Source organism: Musca autumnalis, unplaced genomic scaffold (genome assembly GCF_047663935.1).
Source record: "Musca autumnalis isolate F117 unplaced genomic scaffold, ASM4766393v1 scaffold_3, whole genome shotgun sequence".
In the NCBI taxonomy this organism is placed as follows: domain Eukaryota; kingdom Metazoa; phylum Arthropoda; class Insecta; order Diptera; family Muscidae; genus Musca; species Musca autumnalis.
The window spans coordinates 215171019-215183315 of NW_027411866.1; the positions used below are offsets into that span (position 1 = coordinate 215171019).

The window sequence follows — 12297 nt, forward strand, 5'->3', positions numbered from 1 at the left end:
TTTAAGAAAAAAGAAATTTTTAAATCATATTGTTTTAAGAAAATTAAATATTTTTTTAAATACTCATAGAAAACACATTAATTTTTGGTCCTATGCAGTTTTTTGCAGGAATTTGCAATTAGTTTCTTTAAAAAATAAGGATTCACTCAGCTCTCGCCATCAAAATTACAGTGTGAGGAATACACCCCAATTAGATACACGTGAGGTGCAGAGGTGAATGCCAGAACATGCCCGGTATTCGCTGTTCTCTATACGACGCTGTAAGTTTCATTAGGGGCAAGTCCATACTTCCCGAGAAAATGGACCTGAAAGTTACAAAAAACCCTATGACACCGTGTTAGTGGTTGAAGCGCAAGATAACTCTCGAACGGATCTGCCGATTCGGTCCAAAAATTGGCTTTCGTAATATTTTGTCCAAACTTAGTTCAAGTTCAAAGATGGATTATATCGGTCCACTCCTTCGGGTACCTCCCACACAAAATTTCAGAAAAGTTCAGTTTAGGACCTGGTCTCGAATCGCTTTGATTTTTGTTTATGCAAGTTGTATTCGCTGTTCTCTATACGACGCTGTAAGTTTCGTTAGGGGCAAGTCCATACTTCCCGAGAAAATGGACCTGAAAGTTACAAAAAACCCTATGACACCGTGTTAGTGGTTGGAGCGCAAGATAACTCTCGAACGGATCTGTCGATTCGGTCCAAAATTTGACCTTCGTAATATGTTATCAAAACATAGTTTAAAGATGGGCTATATCGGTCCACTCCTTCAGGTACCTCCCCCACAAAACTTCAAAATTTTTCGGAAAAATTTTGCGCACGATAACTCTTGAAAGGAGTGACCGATGTAATCTATACTTTGCACATCCTAATATATCTACCAGATATAGATCAGGTTCGAATATGGACTATATTTGTCTACTCCTTCTGGTACCTCTCACACAAAATTTAAGACCTGCTCTCGAATCACTTTGATTTTTGTTGAAGTGATTTGCATACGCTACCTCCATTACGACGGTAAAAGTTTTTTCAGAGGCAAGTCCATCGGGTATGTGATGAAAACCGAATCGACTCGATTTGCAGAATCGAAATGGTATATAATCGGAGTGCCGTTGATGATACATATAGTTTTGCTTCGCAAACGGCCCTTATTTGAATAATATTTTTTAAATCCATTTTCAATTTTATGAAAATATTCACCAAAATTAGAGATATACGATTTCGATTTATGGCAAAACGAGTCGAATCGTTTTCCATCACATACCTGCATATTTCTTGGGAAAACAGCCGGAAAGGTGTAAGAAACCCCTATTTCACAATATGTGGCGGTCTGAGAGCACGATAACTCTCGAACTGTTCAACCGATTTGGCCTTCGTCATTTGTGTCTTAGTGCAGTTAATTCCTAATCCAATGTCCAAAAAGGGCCACAAAATTCTGAAGAGACCTTAAATACATTCGATCTGTCCGGAGGTGAAAGTTTGGCTTCACATTAGCTGAGGGTATATATCTGTCGGCAAAGCCGACTGACACTTTTTTACTTGTTTAATTACACATAGAGTACGGCATTTTTTCTCAATACAAAAACACACAATTCTGTATTTAATAATTTATAACGTATATTTTTTAATGTAAAACTTAATTTAGTATTATTTGTAAATGCTATTTTGCATCTATTTACTTCTGTTTTGTTTCTTGGTCCGTTACATATCGAACATATATGACCGGGTTCGGGACATTGGTGGGCGGCACTTCCAATTCATCCATGTACGAACAAGCAATAGCCAATGTACTACCATCATGGCTGAAATTAAGAGATGATATTGAGGTATCGTATTCGTGAAATTGACACAATCGTTTCTTATTAAAGCCATCCCATATATTGACAAATCCGTCAGAGCCGCCAGTTGCAAATGTATTATAAACATTGTGGAAACTAATAGCGTTTACTGGATATATACGTTCAACAGTATCCTGTTTATTGCGGTGACACTTGAAGGCAAATTTACGCTTTTGTACTTCGATATCTGGATCTAAGTATTCCACAGCTACTCTGCCCTCTATTGAAGACATGACATAACCTTCCTTGTTGGGGAACAGACGAATGCAACGGGTCTGATACTTGAGCGACGACTCTCGTTTCATCATATATTCTTCCATTTTGCGCAAATCCCAAATCAGTACCTTTCGTTCGGAGGTAGCCACTACAATTTTCTCATCATTGACTGACATTGAGTATACTTTTCCATTACACTGTTCATATGTTCCAACACAGCGTTTCTCACGCATGTCCCATAATTTTAACGTTTTATCCCAACTGCCTGTCAAAATCCCATTAACCGACTCCGCATATTCAACACATCGTATAGGTTCATCGTGGCTTCCCACAATATTCTCGGTATGTGTATTTACATCATATAATCGCAGTTGATTGTCCAGCGAACCACTCACTACATGTACTACATCCTAAAACAAAGCCATAATTCATACAAGTGGAATATGTTATTGAGATTGTTACTTACCATAAAGGTGGCATCCAAGACCGGAGCATCCTGCACGAATTTAATAACTTGTCTAACAGCATTCACATCATAGAATCGAACTGTTCCATCCCATGAGGAGGCTATTAAATATTGGTTTGATTTCGGTCCAAATCTGACTGTTGAAATCCAATCTTCTGGGGGATTACTTAATTTCACTTCAGTCGGTCTCATTTTTGTCATTAGTTCTAAATTTTCTGCGTCCCTTCAGTTTTTGGCACAAAAGCGTTGAACACACCTCAATGAAAGGCGGTCCAAAATGTGTCGCGGCGTCTACTATTATCTTCTTCTTCCTGTTGTCAAAACACAATTATGGCGTCAAGATTTAGCGTTTAAAAGGGCGAAGGAGTTTGACGCGATGGTACAATAAAGCTTCGTTCCCGTATTTTTTAATAGTAAAACTCGTAAAAGAGAGAAATGTAAAAAATGCTTTCTCACACTAAATTTTTTTGAAATAGTTCGGGAACAGAAAAATGAGAAATACGTCAAAAAAACTGGAACAAATGTCAAAGTCGGCGTATCAGCCAATCAGACGCCGGAAACCATGTTACTATTTTTACACGCTCAAATTTGTCGAGTAAAAAGTTTTTAAAAAGAGCGCTATTCAGCGCCATTTTTGTTTAAAGAAAAGTGAATATTTTGCAAGTTTTTTGTGTACGGGAACGTCTGGTAAAATGTAGAGCTGGCAAACCATCAATATTCCCAACATTAGATATTTTCGATATAATGTTTTAAAATATCGATTGCTATCGATATTATCGATAAGTTGTCATCGCCATTAATTTGGAGATGAAAATGGCGGAAATGTCAATGATTTTCTTGAAATTATGCAAAAGTTGTTCACAGAAATCTAACGAAGAATAAACAACTGCTTTTATTTTATAAAAAATGCAAAAAAATACATTTTATTTTACCGAAAAAATGTGTACGTGTGACTACGGACTTACTTTCTTACACACACATAACCGAAAAACAGCGAAATTTCTATTTATTTCAATGCATTTCAAGTTGGGGGTTTTTATTCCGATAATATCGATAGGCAAAACTATCGATATTGAATTTTTAAATAATAATCGATATTATCGATAGTGCCATCGATTTTTTGCCAGCTCTAGTAAAATGTGTAAAAGTTGTAAAAACTTTGTCCCAAATTACATTAGGCGAGTTTATTTGCGGCAATTGTCAGTTTGTTGGTGAGAGAGGGTGTTGAGAGGCAAAGGGTTACCATATGCCTCACCTCTCTCTCCATCAAACTCACAATTGCCGCAAGTAAACTCGCCTAATGTAAATTGGGACTTTTTAGTTCTGGAACAAAGCTTAAAGTAGAGGTAGAAGGTGTTACATCAAATCATGCAAAACGTCAAATTTGTTCACAATAATACATTACTGTGAATTGCTTGTTTACATTTTGTATGTGATTTTATAAATAAAGACCTTCTTTTGGCAATCATCGACAGAGCTGACCCGAACGCATGGTAGAACAAATATAAGGTAAAGTTAATACTACAACAAATACAACTCGAACAACAACCACAAAGGAATTTGTTTTTGTTTGTAACGTTACTGCCAGTTGTATTTGTAAACAAAACAAGGTAATGTCTATAAATTATTGGAATTTAAAAAACTAATAATTTTTCACATTTGGTTGAATATTTTGGCAAACATGAATGAAAATTCGTTACATATTCAATTTTTATGGTTCCACATCATTCCACTAAATGCATAAATTCTCGCAGAAATTAGAATTCTTGCAGAAAAGTTTGGGGTCACTGGAAATTCATAGAAAAAGGAGAAGCTGTTTCAATGTTTTGTTTTAGAAATCAAAGAAACGCATGTTTATTAGGGCTTTATTTTTTTAATTTTAACAAAATACCTCACATATTAACAAACGTTGTATCGCCTCCACAAGCGGGGATTTACTGAGCAGCTTATCGTTCAAACTTGAAGGAGGTTACATATCATTGATATGAAGAAGTCTTTCTGGGAAATGGTTTTTTCCGAATGATATATTTTTTTTCTCCAAAAATATATGTCCCTAATGTACATCGAAATAGAAATAAATGTATAAAATGTCATATGAAATTTGACACTAACGCTACAACCCAGTTCAGTCAGCTGGGTATTGCTGCTACCTTTTCTTGTTCTACCATGACCCGAACGGTAGAATAAGCGACAGTCACTGGTTGCTTTTTGAAATTGGTCTTCGTTCTGCCATAGTTTCTCGACCGGAAGATCAGGAGGACCGACAATTTGGCAGCGCCTTCTTGCGGAAGGGTGTCAAAGTTATTAATTGTCTGAACAAGAAGTCACGAGACTTTCTTGTTCGGACAGTTGAGGGCTTTGGCGCTCTGTAGGAAGGAGCTGATCTCGCGGCGGTCCCCCTAACTGATATTCCATCCAGGAAGGTCCTTTCAGCGTGGTTTCCCCCACCTACTGTGGATAAGGAGCTCCTGCTGAAGATGCTCAGATTGCAAAATCCCAACCTCACTACATCGGGCTGGACTGTAATAAGTCTAGCACCGGCGTGGACGCAAAAACTAAATGGCGTAAGGAAAATCCCCAATATTGCACACATTAGGTGTGTTCGTTTACTTAACAATTTGTACAAATTTGTACAAGTCCTGTAATTTCTTGTAATCGACTAAGCTCTTTTGCATTGTACTGTAGAGTAAACGAACAACATCCAGTAACAATTTGAGTAAACGAACACACATATTAGCGAGTGTATAACGATAGAAAATCTCAGCACATATGACATTGATATGCTTGGTTTACATTTACGAAATCCACTCGATTTCAACTGTCAATTCCTTTGCTTAAACGTCAAATGAAATCCAATGGATTTCAGATGAGTTTTCATTTGACGTATACGCAAAGGAATTGACAGTTGAAATCGAGTGGATTTCGTAAATGTAAACCAAACATTAGAGAGTGTAAACTACCTGTTAGAGAAAGTTTACATTTGGTGTATCCATTTATACCACGAAGTTTTATTTGACTTTACGTGCAAGTTTTACCACTTTTTACCCGAAAAACTTTCCTTTACTTCTGGCACCATATAATTCATATGGTAGCACTTTACAACTTTTACTACTTTTGTCGGTTTTACCATTTTCAAAAGAAAGGAACAGACTAATTGACAGTTAGATTTCTTTTTACCCTGCGCTTACACATGACAGGATAGTTGAGTACATTTATTGATTGTCAAATACCCAAAATTTGGCGTAGGCGTCCACACAACTGCAAAAACATTTGTAAAATTATTGGTCTGTTCCAGTACTGCAAGAATCTACTAATTTTTACTATTTTTTCCGATAACATAAAGGAAAAAATGTTATCGTAGTAAAAAATAGTAGCTTCTTGCAGGTTCTGGAACAGATCATATGAATGAAAATCATCGATTTCTTTTTGTTTTCCGTTCACATATTTTGTTTTTGTTCATGTTAATTTTTTACAAAAATGTCAAAAATTTGTCTTCCCTACTGTCTGTGAAAAAATTGCTTTGTTCCAGAACCTGCAAGAAGCTACTATTTTTTACTACGATAGCATTTTTCTCTTTATGTTATCGGAAAAAATAGTAAAAATTCGTAGATTCTTGCAGTTCTGGAACAGACCAAATGATGGACATCTGGGAGACAGCCGATAACGTATGTATAAGCCTGTTCCAGAACCTGCAAGAACCTACACATTTTTACTCCGATAACAAATTTTCCTTTAGATTATTGCAGTTCTGGAACGGACCAATTATTATTAATTGGAACGATTTTAAATTTGTTAGGTTCGGGGTTTAAATGGCGACAACAAATAACCAATAACCAAACATCAAACACTTCTATCGGATTTTTTTTTTTTGTAATGTTGGATTGGCGTATTTTTTAAATCATTTAATTTTGAGGGAGAAACAACAAAATAATGGATAGCGATAAAGCTCTAAATAAGGAGTTGGTGGAAGAAAACCAGACCATGAGGAAAACGTTGGCGGAGTATCAATCTGAGATAATCCGTCTGAGAGCTAAATTAATGGAGGTCGAAATAAATTATAACAGAATAGGTATACAAGGGGCCTCGCTATTAAAATACTTGGCTGAAGAAGCAAGGCGGTCCAGTTCTGTTATACAAACTGCCAGATCATTTAACTCGACATCTCCTGTCCGATCCTCGTCTACCGATGTTGCCCGGTAAGAAAGTGCTAAGCAATTTTAAATGCTTACAAAACTAATGAACATCATTTGTTGCAGAAATATAAATGATGGCAATACGCGTGTAATGGTGGAAGAACAGGAAAGTGATGCCAATTTGGAAACGGAAGAGGAATCGTAAGATACCGAAAAAAACATCGTAATAGTATGTATGTATATTCTCAATGATTAATATTTAGGAGTCCATGTTGAAAGCTGAACTAGTGATGGGAAGGCAACATAAAAAAACTTTAGGATGATGAAGCAAAAGCAGATGCGCTTGGATTAATTGGAGAACGGAGAAAGTATCATGTATGAATTTTGAAATAAATAAATAAATGTGATTGAATTTAATGGAAACTTTTTTAATCTGTGTTTATATAATAAAGTTCTTTGTATTATTGTTGTACACAAATTATAAATGCATTTTATTTATTCTGGGATATTTCGCAATGGCTTGCATTTTTATTGCATCTTTAGACTGACTAAAAATGCAATCCGAAGAGTGGCTTTAAATTCAATCCAAAACACTACATACATCAAAAGCTGTGATTTGTATCGAAAATGGAGTGCATCCTAGCTGTGGACGCGCGCTCTCTTGTAAAATTCATAAGACGCAAAATGGAGTGCATCCTAGCTGCGCGCTCTTGTAAAATTCATAAGTGAGTTCATAGATGTACTCCAACGGAACTTGTACTTTACACTTGCGGTGATTCATTCTTTTTGCTGGGGACATACGACAGTTCTGAAAGCTTTATATTACATTTTGATTCAAATTTGTTCTATTTTATAGGATTTTCAAAATGTATTTACATAAGTTTTTCCTGAGAAAATGTTTAGAACGACCCCATTATTCAATATTGTCTTACCCCCTGTTTTTGTAAAAATTTTTATTGCTTTCACACGAATTGTCAAAATTTGTAGATCGATTTACTCGCTTTAGCGGAAATGTGGAGCACTGATTTTTAAATGAAGAATTTTTATCCATATATGGAACTCGTCTACGAAAAATTAGGTCTGCATGTCATCTGCGGGCTGAGCTATGGATACCTAAATTATTACGAATATAGACGAACGAATAAAAATAAGTTACAAAAACAGGGGGTTAGACATTAATTTTTTCATGGCAGAACTACCAGGTAGTGGTATCACACCAGCTGATCGAATATGAAAAGTCAAATCGCTTTATAAAAAAAAAAATATTTTTGTTGTAATTACCCCAACAACATAAAGAAAGTTTTGACATAACATATTCAAAATTTTACGATGCCACTACCCTACCAGCCCAGCTGATGACTGTTTGTTTTTCCACCAAGTCGCGCATTTAACAGAGCATAATATGATATTAAAACCTTTAATATGTTTGAAGTAGATAAACTTGTATAGGATTTGGATATTTCTGCTTATATATAAACCTACTATAACTGTGTATTTTCAACATCTTTAATAATAAAAACAAATTCTGGTCGAATGCTGGTAAATAAATCAGAAGTTCATACGCTAAGTTCATCTGACTCGGGCCAAATTTATACGATAGTACATCAGAGTTCGGACCGAATTCTTTCCGAAAGTCGGCTAAAACATCCGATTTTCATCCGAATTTCGGTCAGAGAACATATATGACTTTCGGTCAGAGTTCGGATCCGAACTCGGACGTTTCATCCGACTTTCGGTCCGAACTCTGATTTTTCTTCCGCTTTTGGTTTGCTGGGACTTCATATAATGCTGTGGGCATGCGGGACAGCATTTGTAATAGTATTAGTATATTTTGAAGTTTTTGTTAATGTATGTGTGAGTATTTCCCAGCCAGCATTTTTTGAAATTTTTAATCAAATTCGAGTCTTTTTTGATCCGACTACACGATTAAAAAGCTGGAATATGAGCTCATTTTCTGATCATAAATGACTCCTTTGTTGGGAGGAAAACGTAACCTCAGGCGACTCTTCTAAACAAATCACAAATGAGTCTTCCTCTGCATTAGTTTCGAGTCATTTTTGCCCATTTTCTGATGGTATATAAAGTCTTTTTCGAGTCGTATTTCAATCATTTATTGGTGTTTTGTTGATTAATTTGGAACCCTTTTCGAGTCTTTTTAGAGTCATGCTTATAATAATTTATCAGTCTTTATGGAGTCATTTTATTAGACGAAATAAATTAAAAAATTTTCTTTTTATTCTTTTTTGTTTCTTTCCTTTGTTTTGTTGTCTTTTCTGCTTTGTTATGTCTTTTAATTATCCTTTATGTTGCGCGGTGGTTGGTATACTGCTTGTTCATTTCACTTGTGTTTGTCTGTACCTTTAATATTATACGTTACATTTATATCAAAGTTTTGTAGAAAGTGTATATGAGAATTATTTACAACAAAACAAAACAATCAGATTTTAATCACCTGACAGTTCAAAATATGATCAGAAGATACATAATTATAATCACTTTTCAAACACCTGCATGACCCTTTTTTGATTAGGCATTTTGCAATCTTCCAGATGATTAATATGTGGCAATAAATAAAAAAAATGGTCACATTTTAAACACATCAATGATTTATTTGTGATTGCTACACATTTGTTGTTGTATTATAAATTGTACTTTTTTAATCATTACAGAGAGTCACTTTCGAGTCCCTTTTTGATCATACAAGCGACTTAATTAGTTTTTGATCACCAAAAGGACTCTAAAAAGACTCCGCAATGTGTTTTAAAAAAAAAAAAACAGTCTTCCAAATGCTATCTGGGTTTAAGCAGAATTGAAATCAAAAAAGTTTTGATTTTGTAAATGAACCCCTTTCAATCCGATGAATTTTGTTTATTCTCCAAGCAATCGACAGACAGTTTTTGAAAATAACAAATATTGCTTGTGAAGAAATTAAAAATTGTCGAAAATTTTAACTCAAAATCGTGCTTTTGGAGGAAAATTCATCATCAAAATTGGATTGAAGACATGCCACACACTATTCAATCACACACGTATACAAGGGCTCATTTGGCAGTGCAGTTTGGCAGTTAGTGTATGGCCGGCATTATGATATAAAGTGTTTTGGTTAAAATGTGACAAAACGTGTTCCATGTGACACAAACTGCCAAAAACATGAAAAAAAGATTCCATGGAACAATTTAGCAACTTATTGCAATTATAAAAATTGGCCATAACTTCTAGACTATTAAGGCCTGCGTACATAAGCTGCCTTGCCTGCTTACCTTGCCTACTTCTGATAAAAAAATAAAAAATAAAAGGGCAGTCGAACGTCAATCATTTAGGCATACCAACAGAACATATATGTATGTACATATGTATGTAATCGTAGAACTTTTATGATTTAATATAAGAACAGTCTTTTCGATTCATGTATTTGTTAGTTCCCGAATGCAAATTAAAGTTAATCGGTTCCAGTTGTGAGTAGCATAAAGAAATAGGCATAAACGATCGATTTTATTAAAAAATTATTTTTATTACTAATTAGTCCATTCGACGTGTTTCCTAATTAACAAAAGTACATATATTTATAACTACAGGAGCAGGTTGAATGTTTTCATTAAGCTCTGATCGGAACCCATTTTTTTCACAGGTAGGTCTTGTCACCCTGATCACAAATATATATAACATTTATTGCGGAAGTCCATACTTCCCGAGATATGGGCCTCTGAAGTTCCGAATATTCCTTTGTATGTAACTTCGCTATTTTTGAACGGATAATGATAATATGGATACTACTGTAAAGCTTAAGGAATATACTATAATATTTATACATTTTATTATAAATAGGATTTAAGGCTTTTTCTATGGACAGGTGCAAATCTAGGGAACGGCAACAAAATTTCCTTTAAAATCATACATTTTTGTCTAAATAGTCGGCCTTTAACAAGGGAATTTTCGGAACTTCAGAGGCCCATATCTCGGGAAGTATGGACTTCCGCAATAAATGTTATATATATTTGTGATCAGGGTGACAAGACCTACCTGTGAAATAAATTTGCTCCCGATCCGAGCTTAATGAAAACATTCAACTTGAGCCGAAAATAACAAGTATCTAACTTGCAGTTCAATTTGTACGTACGTCAACATGTCATGTCCTTCTTAATTTAACTTGTAAAGATATTTCTTTCAAAGACTTTGGTTTACATCTTCTTTGCGGTCTTCTTGAAGTAGTTTCCTTGGAATTTGGGGTGCTACTATTCCCTTCGTGAAAATTTTCTATTGTTTCCATTGATACATCTTGGGAATGTGATGCAGTCTGATCATTTTCAGCTATAATAAAAATATGTATATCAGTAAATAATAATAAAATATAACGCGACACTACTTACTACTATTTTGGCACAATGGGAAAGACGCAGAAAATGAGTTCACCTTTCCTGAACGTGTTAAGTGTCGTACTTCGTCCACATTAGAATCGTTCCCCATGTTATTTTGCGTAGCTGTATTTGCTCTACATCTTCCGCCTCTTACTACAGTCACAAATTCCCCACGTTTTGGTGACATTGCCGTTTCATTCGTAGTGGAAATATGTGTGTTTGTTACGTCCCTTAATGTCCTCTGACCAGTATCTGTTTGCCTTGCTGATGATAGTTCATTTTCGTCATCGGTGTCGGTATCTTCTGTTGTATCTGTCCTGTAAGCCAGCGACATATTTGCCATGTATTCACTTATATCGCGATGTGACATTTCATTGTTGCTAAAATATTAAACATTGAGAATACACATACTATTCTATGTTTTTTTGGTAACTTACGATTCCTCTTCCGTTTCCAAATTGGCATCATTTTCCTGTTCTTCCACTATTGCACGCATATTGCCATCATTTATATTTCTGCAAAAAATGTTCATTAGTTTCGTAAGTATTTAAAATTGCTTAGCACTTTCTTACCGGCTTCTCTCCATAACTTCTTCAACATCGGAGGATCGGACAGGAGATGTGGAGTTAAATGATCTGGGAGTTTGTATAACAGAACTGGACCGCCTTGCTTCTTCAGCCAACAGAGTGCTACGCCTTCGATTGTTCTCCAATAAAGAAGATTGGGGATCTAATATTTTCAGCTGCTCTGTGAAGAAGTTTTTTAATAGGGAGGCCCCTTGTATACCTATTCTGTTATAATTTATTTCGACCTCCATTAACTTAGCTCTAAGATGGACTATCTCAGTCTGATACTCCGCCAACGTTTTCCTCATGGTCTGGTTTTCTTCCACCAACTCCTTATTTAATGCTTTATAGCTTTCCATTATTTTGTTGTTTCTCCCCCAAATTAAATGATTCAAAAAATACGCCAATCCAAGATTACAAAAAAAGTCCGATAGAAGTGTTTGATGTTTGGTATGTTTGGTTATTTGTTGTGTTGTCGCCATTTAAACCACGAACCTAACAAATTTAAAAACGTTCCAATTAATAATAATTGGTCTGTTCCAGAACTGCAAGAATCTACACGCTTTTACAATTTTTTTTCGATAACATAAAGGAAAAATTGTTATCGGAGTAAAAATTGCTCTGTTCTAGAACCTGCAAGAAGCTACTATTATTTACTACGATAGCATTTTTTCCTTTATGTTATCGGAAAAAATAGTAAAAATTAGTAGATTCTTGCAGTTCTGGAAC

At 35.2% G+C, this 12297-nt stretch overlaps 3 protein-coding genes across 3 annotated transcripts; 1 reads left to right on the plus strand and 2 right to left on the minus strand.

Moving 5' to 3' along the window:
• Window positions 1-1586: 1586 nt before the first annotated feature.
• Bub3 (mitotic checkpoint protein Bub3) lies at window positions 1587-2970 on the minus strand. The gene is made up of 2 exons (XM_073973014.1): window positions 2515-2970; window positions 1587-2458 (listed from the first exon to the last, which is right to left on the minus strand). Exons 1-2 carry the CDS (start codon window positions 2713-2715, stop codon window positions 1670-1672), a joined length of 990 nt encoding a protein of 329 aa, XP_073829115.1. The 5' UTR covers window positions 2716-2970; the 3' UTR covers window positions 1587-1669.
• Window positions 2971-6310: 3340 nt separating this feature from the next.
• On the plus strand, window positions 6311-7070 carry LOC141397097 (uncharacterized). The gene is made up of 3 exons (XM_073973015.1): window positions 6311-6710; window positions 6771-6848; window positions 6911-7070. The coding sequence occupies exons 1-3, from the start codon at window positions 6445-6447 to the stop codon at window positions 6921-6923; spliced, it is 357 nt and encodes a 118-aa protein (XP_073829116.1). The 5' UTR covers window positions 6311-6444; the 3' UTR covers window positions 6924-7070.
• A 3083-nt stretch (window positions 7071-10153) lies between these two features.
• LOC141397098 (uncharacterized) lies at window positions 10154-12053 on the minus strand. The gene is made up of 4 exons (XM_073973016.1): window positions 11575-12053; window positions 11440-11517; window positions 11015-11382; window positions 10154-10955 (listed from the first exon to the last, which is right to left on the minus strand). The coding sequence occupies exons 1-4, from the start codon at window positions 12048-12050 to the stop codon at window positions 10774-10776; spliced, it is 1104 nt and encodes a 367-aa protein (XP_073829117.1). The 5' UTR covers window positions 12051-12053; the 3' UTR covers window positions 10154-10773.
• Window positions 12054-12297: the final 244 nt, after the last annotated feature.